The sequence below is a fragment of the Mobula hypostoma genome, chromosome 2 (genome assembly GCF_963921235.1).
Source record: "Mobula hypostoma chromosome 2, sMobHyp1.1, whole genome shotgun sequence".
Lineage (NCBI taxonomy): Eukaryota > Metazoa > Chordata > Chondrichthyes > Myliobatiformes > Myliobatidae > Mobula > Mobula hypostoma.
Window position 1 is genome coordinate 38,956,410 of NC_086098.1, and position 14,641 is coordinate 38,971,050.

The window sequence follows — 14,641 nt, forward strand, 5'->3', positions numbered from 1 at the left end:
TTGAAGGAAGTCCTGTACTTTAAAGACAAAAGATTTAAAACCAAGATGTGAATGTTAAAAATCATGACATCATGGTGAAATCAAGAGACAATTGAGTTGCTACCAGACAGACAGCAGGTGGCCAGACTTGAATACAGGCAACAGAATTATTGAGGAGCTGAAGTCACAGAAGGTGCAATCACAAGAACATGGGACTAGTTGAGTGTTGAGGTAACAAAGAGATTCAATAAGGCATCAGAAGAATCTAGACCGACTCCTTTGTGTTAATTAAAATTGATGAACTGGAAGATACAATGTCTATGAAATACCAAAGGTTTTTCTGAGGTGGACAGAAGTGTATATACAAGTAACACAACTTCAAAGAAAATGAGGGAGTGTCCTGGCCACTTTTTACCCTGATCAACATTATGTATTTACTTAGAAACTATAACCTGCTCTTTATGGCAGCTTGCTTCTGTGCAGATTGGCTGTTGCACTTCTTTTATTAAACACAAAGAGTAGTGCACTGCTATAAAGCAGTTTGGGAAGTGTAAAACACCTTATTATTGAAAGGCTATGTATTCCCAAGTGGCAAATGAGACACAGCAGAGTTGGTTGTATTGGACAATAAGACAGAGGCATAAGGAGTACAATGGACATGTGTATGTATTCAGAAATTCATACAAAGCAACAAGGCAGGTAGTATGGAAAATGGGTGAGAGGGATAGTAAATTTGTACAAAATGGTCTTGGAAGAGTTTTGAAAAGTGAGCATTTCCTTTCAATTATTTCCCAACCTTTATTGCCGCTGAACCTACAAACATAGTACAACATCCACATACGAAAAAGGATTTAGTGCTTTCCCAGCTTCCAACTGGGTACAGGTATTGATTATAACCGACGCCTCAAAGACAAACTCTGACATCTTCATCAGGGACAATGCTTGGGCATGTCTAATCCGGTGCTATTAATACCCCTGAAGTCCATTCCTCCTGATGTTAGTTCTCATCCAATCAGGTTTCCTTTCTCCCACCTTCTTTACAATCGAATTCCAATTCTAACTTAGAGCGAGACCTTTGTCTTTGTTAAAATTCTTTTCCTCTAGTTTTATTTCAATGGCCTCCTTTACCAGGCGGTCCCAAAAGCCATTGGTGTAGCACAGTAGTTTGTGCTGAAGTCAGTCCTATGACCATTGAGAATGCAATGCTGTGCTACTGCCGATTTATCTGGATAACCCAAATAGATACATCTCCTGTGCTCCTTGATGCGGGTTTCCACCGTATGTCCCATCTGGCTGATATACACTGCTCCGCATTCACAGGGAATCCTGTAAACGCCAGCCAACCTGAGTCCCAGGTCATCAAGCTGTGATTCGAGCTCCTTTTCAGGTTGTGGATGGTATTAATCCGGTGGAAACCTGCATCAGAAAGGATGGACTACGGGGATAGCAGAGTTTGTTATTGAAACATCGAAAATAATCGATACCTGTACTCCACTGGGAAGCCCAAGAAAAGTTAATTCAACGTCCATTTACAATGAACTGGTCCAAACAGGAACACAAAAAGTAGTATTTCAAGAGTTCAGATAGAGGTTAAAAAAAATGACTAAGATAATGTCTCACTTAGAATGCATCAAGAATGATTTGAAATAAATGATCTACAAGTTGCCATGTAGCCAGCTGGACAGAATATGTAGCAGAAATTCACATAAGCAGTGAAAAGGAAAATGTGGGACTCTGTGTACTGTGCTATGGGTGAACAAAATACTTGGAAGATCACAAGAAAATAAGAACAAGACTAGGCCTCCAGGTTCAGCAAACGTGCCCCATCATTTAATAGGATCACGCTGGTCCATGCTGACCTCATCTCTTCTGGAAGATAAACACTATAAATTCTACAGATGCTGGAAGTCCAAAGCAACATACGTAAAATGCTGGAGATACTCAGCAGATTAGGCAGCATCCATGGAAATGAACTAGTAGTCGACATTTCCACCCAAGACCCTTCTTCAGGACTGGAAAGGAAGGGGCAAGACGCCAGAATAAAAAGGTTCGGCGAGGGGAAGAAGGATAGGTGACAGCAGGTGCATGGAAAAGATAAAGGGCTGGAGATAAAGGAATCTGATAGGAGAGGAGGGTTGACCATAAGAAAAGAGGAAGGAAGAGGGGACGTAGGGGAAGGCGACAGGCAGGTGAGAAGAGGTAAGAGGCCAGAGTAGGGATTTGAAGAGAAGGGGGGAGGGACTTAAACCAGAAAGACATATAAACCGGAAAGAGAATTTGATATTGAAACTGAGATTGGAGTCCACCCAGATGAAATACAAGTTGTTGCTTCTCCACTCTGAGGGTGACCTCATCGTGGCGCAAGAGGAGGCCACAGACTGACGTGTCAGAATGGGAGTGGGAATTGAAATTAAAACATAGGGCCACTGGGAAGTTCCGCTTTTTGCAGATGGAACGGAGGTGCTCGATGAATGATCCCCAATTTATGACAAGTCTCACCAACGCAGGGGAGGCTGCATCAGGAGTACTGGATGCAATAGACAACCCCAGCAGGTTCACAGATGAAGTGTTGCCTCACTGTTTGGAGCCCTGAACGGAGGTGAGGGAGGTGGTGAATGGGCAGGTGTAGCATTTAGACTGCTTGCATGGATAAGTGCCATGAGGGAGATTAGTGGGAAGGAACGAATGGGCACAGGAATCACAAAGGGAGTGATCCCTGCAGAAAATGGAGAATTGGGGGAGAGGGGGAGTGGTAGGGAAAGCTGCCAGAATTGATGAGATCACTTGGAAAAAGTCTATTGTAAAACAGGCAAAAGGTATCATTTAGAGTGTTAGCTTGAGGGGGAGACAGAGATCTAAATGGTCAATGTGGAACAGCTGGGAAAATAATTAATAGGATGTGGGTCAGCAAGGTCAGCTGAGAATAGTGGGTTCGCACACGATCCTATTCTGTATGAGCTCACTTGGGAGATGGATAGGCACATATATTTTTAAGATTAAAAAATTGATGTGGGTTCTTGATATCGAGCTGAAGGAATCTTTGGCTCATTAATTAGTTGATATTGAATTTGGCTTCAGTTACCATAACAACAAATTTAGAACTGAAATTGGCAGGAGTAAAGTAGAACCAAGTTCTATGAACTCAACTGTCAAGCTAAATCTCACGGCGTAAGACACAGCATCAAGAGAGAAGCAGAAAACACTAAAAAGTGAAGGAGTGCAGTTTCTAAACTCTCTCACTGGTAATTGGGTGATCATATATACAAGACACTAGCTGGCTTGTGTACCAGTGAATGCATAGTTTGCCGACATAAAGCAGGGGTTTGCATTAAATTGAAGAATATGGACTAAAATTCAGAGGCAGATGGTTTTCACGATCTGTAAAAGTAGGACAGCACAAGCTGCAGCTGTGCTGGTGAGAAATGTACATAATGAGTGGTGAGATGGAGAGGAAAAAGGATTCAATCTGCTGTTTGTTTTTGGTGCATGCATTACAGAATTTGGCTCAGAACGTGACAAATTCTACAAATGCTAATTATTCATGGCTCAGAACACAAGGAGAGAAAATGTGACAAAATTATTTTACTCTCCAAACATTCCCCCTTTCCACAGACCACCTGGAAGTTGCACATTGCAATTAAAACATTGCCAATAATCCTGCAGAATACTTCTAGCATTTTCTATTTTTGTTTCTGATTCCCAGCATCTGAGGTATATTATTTTGTCAATTAATTTGATTCATTGCCTACTTAAAAATGATCTTTGGAAAAATACAACTGTGTTTTGTTTTCATTTTATATTGTATATCAGTTGTGTGAAAAATTGAATTTCTACCAAATTTCTGTATCTACCTCATGCTTTCCTCACTGGGTAATGCCACATGTAGAGTTAAGCTCTTTTTCCTGTCCTGACAATATGTCTTGAAAAATCATTATCCCCAAATTTGATCTGCCATAGATTAAGTTACCTACATTAAAAAAAAGGCTGTTTAGCTCCAGCAGAACTGTTGAAGTAAATATCTTATTTAATGCAATCTAACAATTAGTTCCAGGAACCCATATTGCAATGGAATCTTAACTTACAATCTCATGTCTGTCCTAACTGTAGTTGATTTCCCACATTTCTCTTTAAGAACTTACCTGTGGGCTTTACTCCAAGCAATGGCTTTGACTGCATGGTCATGTGCAACAAAGGAATGGAAGGGATAGATTTTCAAACTTCCGTCACCTTGCTGGACTCGCAACAGTAATGATTTTGAATTCAGATTCCAGAGAGCAACTGTACCTATTTAATAAAATGATTATTAAAAAATTATGCATATTCTAATATCAGTTTACTTACATTCATTACAGTTGAAAGTCATTACATAATTACTTTTTATGCATTCCTCTTACAAGTTACAGAGTTATCATGGTCCATTAAAAGGAATTGACTAGAATCACACTATCGCATGAAGGTACTAAGACAACAAAGACATGCGAGATCTTGGCCATGCAGCATTTCCTTAAGGCTCATATCATTGTGTAACAGTAGATAAACTTGAACATAATTGTATGGTAGGCATATACGATTGGGACTGAATTTTATAGAATTAGCAGCCTTTCATGGATGAACAGAATAGCTAAGGGCAGAATCAAACATGGAAATTTAACAAATATTAGCCTCGTATAATAGCTACTGCAAGGTGCAGTGTTACACAGGAACTGAATTATGGCAATATCAATTTGATTTCTTCCTTGGGCTTAATGCAGTTTGCAATCAAGATCTCTGTAGCTTTAAGACCTCCTATTATGTTCAAATACAATAAACTTAAAAGTTGTTGAAAATGCCAAGATTTAATTTGGGTCATGATAGGAAATGGGAACAGTAGTTTATGGAGGAAATTTCAAAGGTCCTAGATATTGTCCCGACCAATATAAACCTATTCCAGGAGTTCATTTTTCATACATTCATGTGCTTATTTGAGAGTCCTTAGAAGACTATTGCATCAGCTTCTACCACCACTCCTGGCAGTGCATTTCAGGTATGCATCATTTTCTATGTAAAAAGCCTACCTCTGACATCTCTCCTAAACTTTCCTCCACTCACTGTAAATGGATGTTGTCTGATATTGGTCAGTGTCGCCCCAGGAGTAAGGTGTTGGGTGCCTACTCTATCTATGCCTCCCATAATTCTATACGCTTCTAACAAATCACCTCACAACCTCCATCGCTCCAAAGAGGAAAACCCTTGCTCACTCAACCTTTCCTCAAAATAACAGGCAGCATCCTGGTACACCTCCTTTGTACCCTCTAGAAAGCTTCTACATCCTCCTATAATAAAATGATCAGAACTGAGCACAATACACCAAGTGTGGTCAAACCAGAGTTTTAAAGCTGCAATATTACCTCGTGGCTCTTGAACTCAGTTCTCAGACTAATGAACACCAGCACACCATACACCTTCTTAACCCTGTTATCAACTCGTTCAGTAACTTTGAGGATCTATGGACTTGGATCCCAGGATCTTTCTGTTCTTTCACATTGCCAAGGATTCTGCCATTAACTATATACAGGTGTCCCCCGCTTTTCGAATGTTCGCTTTATGAAACCTCACTGTTATGAAAGACCTACATTAGTTACCTGTTTTCGCTAACAGAAGGTGTTTTCACTGTTACGAAAAAAGGCAGTGCGCGGAAAAAAGCAGCGCACGCCCCGAGCAGCCGCTCTCCCCTGGATTCGGAACAGCATTCTCGCCGGCATTGTTTAAACAGGTGCCTGTGAGTAGCCGTTTGCGAGATGAGTTCCAAGGTATTGGAAAAGCCTGAAAGAGCTCGTAAGGGTATTACACTTACGGTAAAACTAGACATAATTAAGCGTTTTGATCGTGGTGAACCAAGTAAGGACAAAGTGAGTTTGGCTTGTGGAAGTTGACGAAGATGATGTTGAAGAGGTTTTGGCAGCCCATTACCAAGAACTGATAGATGAAGAGCTGATGCAATTGGAAGAGGAAAGGATAGCAATCAAAACTGAATGCAGTAGCGAATGGACCGAAAGTGAAGTCATCCAGGAACTGAACGTGAAGCACCTGCATGAGATTTTCACTGCAATGATAAAGTACGACTTTAATTTTCAAAGGGTACGTCGGTTTAGGGCATATTTGCAGGATGGTTTGAGTGCTTACAAAGAACTGTATGATCTAAAAATGCGCGAGGCTAAGCAACCTTCCACATCAGCCACAGCAGACGACGAACCTCGACCTTCGACATCGAGGCAGGCAGATATAGAAAAAGATGACCTGTCCACCCTCATGGAAACAGACGACGAGATGACACCCCAGTGTTCCACCACCCCAAACCCCAGGCCGCGGACAGATACCGATCCTCGGAGAATGTAGCGGTAGCCTTGAGGCACCCAGCACATCTTTAAGAAAAGAAGCCGAAATAAACAAGCTAATTAATTAGGTGCCGCCCGGCACATAAATGTCAGCTCAGATCAGAGACGATTGCATCACCTCTGATCTGGGCCAACATTTACGTGCCGGGCGGCACCTAATTAATTAGCTTGTTTATTTTGGCTTTTTTCTTAAAGATGTGCTGGATGCGTCCCGGCAACTGCTGTACCGCTGCATGCTTCACGAATCGGTATCGGGTCGCTGCCCAGAGGGTGGGGGCCACTGCACCACCCCAACCTCCGACAACTCAGTCTAACACTCAGTGTGCTCGGCGCTGTCCCAATTCCGGTAAGTGATACTACACTATACATACATTATTTCTACTTTATATCGGCTGTGTATTTTTATGCATTATTTGGTACGATTTGGCAGCTTCATAGCTTAAACGTTACCGGAGAGCGCTTGCGTGAGATTTTTGCTACAGAGAACAGTGCAGGCAATTATTGTGGAAAAGTATTTCTACTTTATATAGGTTGTGTGTTCATCATATCATTCCTGCTTTTACTATATGTTACTGTTATCTTAGGTTTTATGTGTTACTTGGCATGATTTGGTAGGTTATTTTTGGGTCTGCAAACGCTCACAAAATTCTCCCATATAAATAAGTGGTAATTGCTTCTTCGCTTTACGACATTCTGGCTTACGAATTGTTTCATAGGAACACTCTACCTTCGGATGGCGGGGGAAACCTGTACTCACCTTCAAGTTCCATCTTCTGAAGTGTATCATTTCACATTTTTGACCAGCTGTGTATCCTGTCCAAATCCTGTTGCAACCTTCTATAACCTCCTATGCTATCCTTTGTGTCATCTGCAAACTTACTAACCCACTCCTCCACTTCCTCGATGAAATCATTGATAATTAAAAAAAAAATCACAAAAACCAACGGTCCCAGAACAGATTCCTGTAGAACACTGCTAGAGTCATGAACCTCCAGGTAGAATATGCTCCATTTACTACTACCTTCTGCTTTCTGTTGGCAAGACAGTTCTGAATCCATGCAGCCAAGTTTCCAAGGATCCCATACTTCATGACTCTCTGGATGTGCTTAAAATGGGGAAACTTGTCAAATGCCTTACTAAAATCCATATGCATTACATCCACTACGCTAGCTTCATTGATTTGTTTTGTCACCTATTTGAAAAACTCAATTAGGCTTCTAAAGTACGACCCGATTCTCCAAATGCTCATAAATCCTGTCCCTGAGAATTCTCTCCAATAGTTTGCCCACCACTCACGCAAGACTCACTGGTCTGTAAATTCCCAGGATTGTGCCTATTACTTTTCTTGAAGAACATCTTCCATCCTCCAATCCCTTCTATAGCCACAGAGGACACAAAGATCATTGCCAATATCCTAGAAATCTCTTTCCTCACTTTCCGTAACAACCTGGGATATATCCCACCTAGCCCCAGGGACGTTTCCAGAATCCCCAACACTGCTTCCTTTTTAACCTCAGCATGCTACAACACATTAGTCTGCTCCAAGCTGATCTCACATTTGTCAAAGTCTCTCTCCCTGGTGAACAATGAAGTATTCATTAGGGACCTTCCCTACTTCCTCCTCTACCTGCAGTCCTGCCCTCACTCTAGTCATCCTGTTCTTCACGTACAGTACATAATCGAACACCTTGGGGATTTCCTTAATCTGACTCGCCAAGGCCTTCTCATGTCCCCTTCTATCTTTCTTAAGATCTTCCCAAGAATCCTCCCTGATTTTTACTTCCTAAACCTCAAGTATGCTTCCTTCCTCTTGCCTAAATGGTCCACCTGTCTTGTCCAACCATGGTTCCTTTACCATTACATCCTTTCCCTGTCTCAGTGGGACAAACCTATCCAAACCCCATGCAAGTATTCCCTGAACAGCCCCCGCATTTCTGCTGTGAATATTCATGAGAACATCTGTTCCCAATTTACATTCCCAAGTTCCTGCCTAATACCATTGTAATTAGCTCTCCCAATAAAATGCTTTCTCATATCATCTGCTCCTATCCTTATGTATAGCTATGGTAAAGATCAGGGAGTTGTGGTTCTTATCTCTGAATTGTACACCTACTGAGAGGTGTGAAACCTGACAAGGCTTATTGCCTAGTACTAGGTCCAGCATAACCGTTCCTCCGGTCAGCCTACTCATATAGTGTGTCAGGAATTCTTGCTGGACACAGTAACAAATTCTGCCCCATCTAAACTTCCTGCATGAAGGAGGTGCCATCAATATTAGGGAAGTTTAAGTCATCCATTAAAAACTTATTTCTGCACCTTTCCAAAATTTGCCTATTTATTTGCCCCCGTGTCCTGGTGGCTATTGAGATGCCTATAAAATAAGTGGATTCACGTTAATTGGGCCATCGGTTAATCAGGGCAGCCGTTATATGGGATAACACTTAAAGAACAAAAATTTAATTGAAAAAATAACCAGGATTCCCTTTGTTTAATTGGAACACTATGCTACTTAATTAGAACAGGAGATCGTTGCCAAACAGTTCCTAACTAGTGTCAGTTGTGTGCCCTTGTGTGGACACTACACCCGTGCTTACAGCAAACAGCTTTTAAATAGTGTTAATTGCATATGCTCGTGTACTGTTTTCAATTCGGGCCGACAGATGTCAATTCAAAAGGCAGTGAAGATTTGGAGGACAAAATCGTCAAAATCATTGTTCGAAACACCAATATGAAGACGAGGAAAGTGAGGACACATCTGAATTTGAGCTAGTTACTACACAGGATGTTGGATTATGACATTACTGTATGGAGGAAGGCAATGGAGGCAGTCCATTATCCGGCCTGGGTGCCTGTGTGGATCTTGCTTACTTACAGTCAAAAAACATGGCCATGTACATTAGATGAATTCTTCTGTCGATAACTATTAGGAACAAATAGTTTTACAGTACTGCAGTAGTATTGGCAGTGTTCTAATTTGTTCTGCATTTCATTTAAAAGCATAACTTGTTACTTAGACTTCTTTGTCTTTTTTACAACTTTTTAACTATCTTCATGAAACTTGAGCTAATTGGGGCAGCAGTTTAATTGGACCAAAATATAGTGGTCCCCATATATCCCAATTAACTGGAGCCCACTGTATTCCCAACAGGGTGATTGTTCCTTTCCTGTTTCTGACTTCCACCCACCCTGACTCAGAAGATGATTCCCCCACACACCCTGTTTCTGCAGCTGTGATACTATTCCTGATTAGCATTGCTCCTCCCTCATCTCTTCACCTTTCCTCCCAACCCTTTTAAAACTTCTAATCCCTGACAACTGAATTAGTAGAATTGAGATAAGAATCATGTTTAATATCATCGGCATACATTGTGAAATTTGTTAACTTAATGATATCAGTACAATGCAATACGTAATATAGATTAAAAATAAACAAATCAATTGAGATATACATATATATATATACACACACATCTACACATATATACATATACATACAAGACCATAAGACATAGGAGTAGAATTAGGCCAACTGGCCCATTGAGTCTGCTCCACCATTCAATCATGGCTGATCCTTCTTTTCTATCTCTTCCTCAACCCCAGTTCCCGGCCTTCTCCCTGTAACTTTTGATGTCATGTCCAATCGAGAACCTAGCAATCTCTGCCTTAAATACACCCAATGACCTGGCCTCCACAGCTGCATGTGGCATCAAATTCCACAAATTCACCAACCTTTGACTAAAGAAATTTCTCCACATCTGTTTTGAGAGGGCGCCCCTCTATCCTGAGGCTGTGCCCTCTTGTCCTAGACTCTCCCATCATGGGAGACATCCTTTCCACATCTATTCTGTCTAGGTCTTTCAACATTCGAAAGGTTTCAATGAGATCTCCCCCCACATCCTTCTGAATTCCAGTGAGTACAGACCCAGAGCCATCAAACACTCCTCGTATGATAATCCTTTCATTCCTGGAATCATCCTTGTGAACCTCCTCTGGACCCTCTTTAACGCCAGCACATCTTTTGAGGGGGAGCCCAAAACTGTACACAATACTCCAGGTGTGGCCTCACCAGTGCCTTACAAAGGCTCAGCATCACATCCTTGCTCTTGTATTCTAGACTGCCTGAAATGAATGCCAACATGGCATTTGCCTTCCTCACCACTGACACAACCTGCAAGTTAACCTTCAGGGTGTTCTGCACAAGAATTCCCAAGTCCTTCTGCATCTCAGATTCCTGGATTTTCTCCCCATTTAGAAAATAGCCCACACATTTATTTCTACTACCAAAGTGCATGACCATGCATTTTCCTTACACTTACACATACAGGTATATAATAGTTAAATTAAAAATGGTGCAAAAACAGAAATAATAAAAGTGAGGTACTGTTCACGGGTTCAATGTCCAGACGGCAGAGGGGAAGAAGCTGTTCCTGAATTGCCATGTGTGTGCCTTTAAGCTCTTGCATGATAACAATGAGAAGAGGGCATGTCTTGGGTGATGTGACTCCTTAATAATGGATGCCACTTTTCTCAGGCACTGCTCCTTGAAGATGTCTTGGATACTATGGAGGCTAGTACCCGTGATGGAGCTAATTTTACAACTTTCTGTAGCTTCTTTTGGTGCTGTGCAGTAGCTCTCCAAGGTATATCTATAGGAGTTTTTGAGTCTTTTGGGTGACAAACCAAACCTTTTCAAACTCCTAATGAAATATAGCCGCTGTCTTGCCTTCTTTATAGCTGCATTGATATGTTGGGACCAGGTTAGATCCTCAGAGATCTTGACACTGAAGAATCTGAAATCGCTCACTCTCTCCACTTCTGATCCCTCCAAGGATTGGTTCATGTTCCCTTGCCCTACCCATTGACAAATTCACAAAGAGCTCTTCGGTCTTACTGACATTGAGTGCAAGGTCGTTGCTATGACACCACTCAACTAGCTGGTATATCTCGCTCCTGTATGCCCTCATCTCCATCTGAGATTCTACCAACAATGATTGTATCATCCACAAATTTATAGATATGCAAAGAAGTAAAGATGAAAGAAAAATTTCTAGGAAACTGCGAGGTTGCAGAAGCTTGAAAAGCAAAGCCTATTGAGAATTTTAAATCTGAGGTAATGGTGGTCTGAAACTTATAGATCAGCAAGTAAAGCAATGCTGCCAAGTGAGACTTGATACTTATGTGATAATATACTTGATCGTTATCTACAGCAGCAAAGTTTAGGGAACTGATACAAAGGTGATCAGGAGAGCACAGCAATAGCCAAATCTAGAATTTCATTTCCTTTGACAAGGTGATGACTGGCAAAGGAAGCATTCATTGCTGATCCACCAATGCTATGGCATGATGCCATCACCAAACAAGAAACAGTTTACCATGACGCAGTCCAAATCACAGACGGGGATTTCAGTCAGGCTTGTCTTAAGAAATCCCTACCAAATTACCATCAGTGTACAACTTGTAGCACCAGAGGACACACTAAACTACTTTGCTATACTAAGATAAGGAATGCCTACTCTTCCATACCCAGACTGCACTTTGGGAAATTTGACCCCCTGGCTGTCCTATCTGCATACAAGCAGTGGCTAAAGAGCAAGTTTCCAGATATTAGGACAACAAAAAGATGGTCATGGGAGGCAGAGGAGCGAGCAGTTGCTGGAGCACCTCAAGTCGGTGAACTGGGCCATGTTCAAGGACACATCTGGGGACCACTGTTGTCACAGACTTTACAAAATCAGTTGCAGACAAATGTGTCCCTAGAAAATCATTCAGTCTTCCCCAAGCAGAAGCCTTGGATGAATCATGAGATCCATGACCTGCTAAAGGCCAGATCAGAGGCATTCAAGTCTGGCAACCAAGAAAGTTACAAGAGATCAGGCAGGTATGACCTCCAGGAAACTATCTCATAGGTGAAGTGGCAATTTTGGACTAAACATGAATCAATGAAGATTGCTCAACAGCTATGGCAGGGCTTGAATGCTATCACCTCTAATAAAGCAAAATCAAGCGATGTAAGTGACAACAGGGCTTCGCTTCCAGATAAACTCAATACCTTCTGTGCTCAGTTTGACCGTCAAAACATGGAGGAACCATCATGAACTCCCACACCTTCAAGACCTTGGCCTCATTACCTCTTTGTGCAATTGGATCCTTGATTTACTCACTTGCAGACCCCAGTCAGTTGCAATCTTGTGATTTCAGTCTCTGAAGCAGATGTGACTGCATCCTTTGGAAAGGTGAACCCATGGGAAGCAGCTGGCCCAAATGGGGGTTACTTGGCCGAGTACTAAAGTCCCATGCTGATCAACTGGCTGAAGTGTTTACTGAGATCTTTCACCTCTTGCTTCGGCAGTCTGAAGTACCCATCTGCTTTCAGCGGGCTTCAATTATACTGGTGTGTAACCAGCCTCAATGACCATCAGCCAGTACTACTTACATCCACTGTGATGAAGTATTTTGAGAGGTTGGTGATGAAACATCACCTGCCTGAGAAGTGACTTGGATTTGCTCCAATTTGCCTACTGGCACAACACGTTCACAGATGTCATTTCTTTGGCTCTTCACTCAACCCTGGAACAACTGGACAGCAAAGATGCATACATCAGAATGTTCTTTATCGACTACAGCCCGGCGCTCAATACTATCCTCCCGTCAAAATTAATCAATAAGCTTCAAGACCTTGGCCTCATTACCTCCTTGTGCAATTGGATCCTTGATTTACACATTTGCAGACCCCAGTCTGTTGCAATTGGCAACAATAGCTCCTTCAGAATGTCCACCAGCACAGGTGCACCACAAGGCTGTGTGCTTAGCCCCTGCACTACTCACTTTACAGTTATGAGCGTGAGGCTGAGCACAGCTCAAATGCCATATTCAAGTTTGTAGACAACACCATTGTGTAGGCCAAATGAAAGGTGGTGATGAATCAACATATAGTATACAGAGATTGAAAATCCTGCTGAGTGGTCGCACAACAACTTCTTACTCAATATTACTATTACTAAGGAGACAGTTATTGAATTCAGGAGGGAAAAAACTAGAAGTCTATGAGCCGGTCCTCATCAGGGGATCGGAGGTGGAGAGAGTTAGCAACTTTAAATTCTTGGGTATTATCATTTCAGAGGACCTGTCCTGGCCCAGCATGCAAGTGCAATTACAAAAAAAGCATGGCAGTACCTCGACTTACTATGGAACTTTATGCCATCCATAACTTTGACTAACTTCTGTAGACGCGTGGTGGAGAGTATACTGGCTGGCTGCATCACAGCTTGGTATAGAAACATTAAAGTTCTTGAAAGGAAACTCCTACAAAAAGTAGTAGAAATGGCCCAGCCCATCACAGATATTAGCACATCTACGGGGAGTGTTGTCTCAGGAAAGCAGCATCCATTATCTGGGAGTCCCACCATCCAGGTCACGTTTTCTTCTTGTTGCTGCTGTCAGGAAGGTGGTACAGGAGCCTCACACCACCAGGCTCAGGAACAGTTATTACCCCTCAACCATCAGGCTCTTGAATCAGAGAGGATAACTACACTTGCCACAAACTATTCTTCCCTTCATTTTATGATCTCAATATTTATTGCCTATTTATTGTTATTTCTTTATTTCCCTTTTTTTTGTATTTGCACAGTGGTTGTCCACCCTGTTGGTGTAGTCTTTCATTGATTCTATTATGATTATTGGCTTTATTGACTATGTCTGCAAAAAATGTATCTCAGTATATGGTGAGAATAAATTTACTTTGAACATTATTAAACCACATGATGAGTTATCTAATTTCAGTGGGCAGTCAGAAAGTAATTACATTGCTGATGGATCAGTCATATTTTGGACAGATTGAGCAGAGAGCATACTTCCTTTTCTAAATGACATTTGTGATTCAAAATTGTTCTTATGGCAATCCATTTTATTCCAGATTTATTTAATTGACCAGATTTTAATTCCCAGCTGCAGTGGTTGTATCTGGACTTGCACGTTGCCACATTTCTAATACAAATAATCATATGCAAATCTAATGGTATTCAATAGGTGAATTGATGCCAGATCAATAATTTGTTCTATGATGGGCAGAATAAGACTTCTGTTCAAGTTAGATACCAGGGTTGCACCTACTAATGCTGGAAACACTGAGGGGTTCTGGAGACACGTCTTTTCAAAACATTTATGATGTATTAACACTAGTCCTTTAATCTCCAAGCATAGAAAGCTAGAGACGAAGTGCTGGTAGGTGGGATTATTATAGATGGATGCTAGATGTTCAGCAGGAACATGGTGTTGTATGACTATCTGCC

General features: G+C 41.6%; 1 protein-coding gene across 2 annotated transcripts in view; it reads right to left on the minus strand.

The window, feature by feature from the left end:
- gtf3c2 (general transcription factor IIIC, polypeptide 2, beta) overlaps window positions 1–14,641 on the minus strand; it is a 115,111-nt gene that overhangs the window by 49,548 nt on the left and 50,922 nt on the right. For both annotated transcript variants that reach the window (XM_063035855.1, XM_063035862.1), the window contains exon 12: window positions 4,119–4,263. In XM_063035855.1, the coding sequence (XP_062891925.1) occupies window positions 4,119–4,263 (145 nt within the window). The remainder of the gene's footprint in view (window positions 1–4,118; window positions 4,264–14,641) is intronic.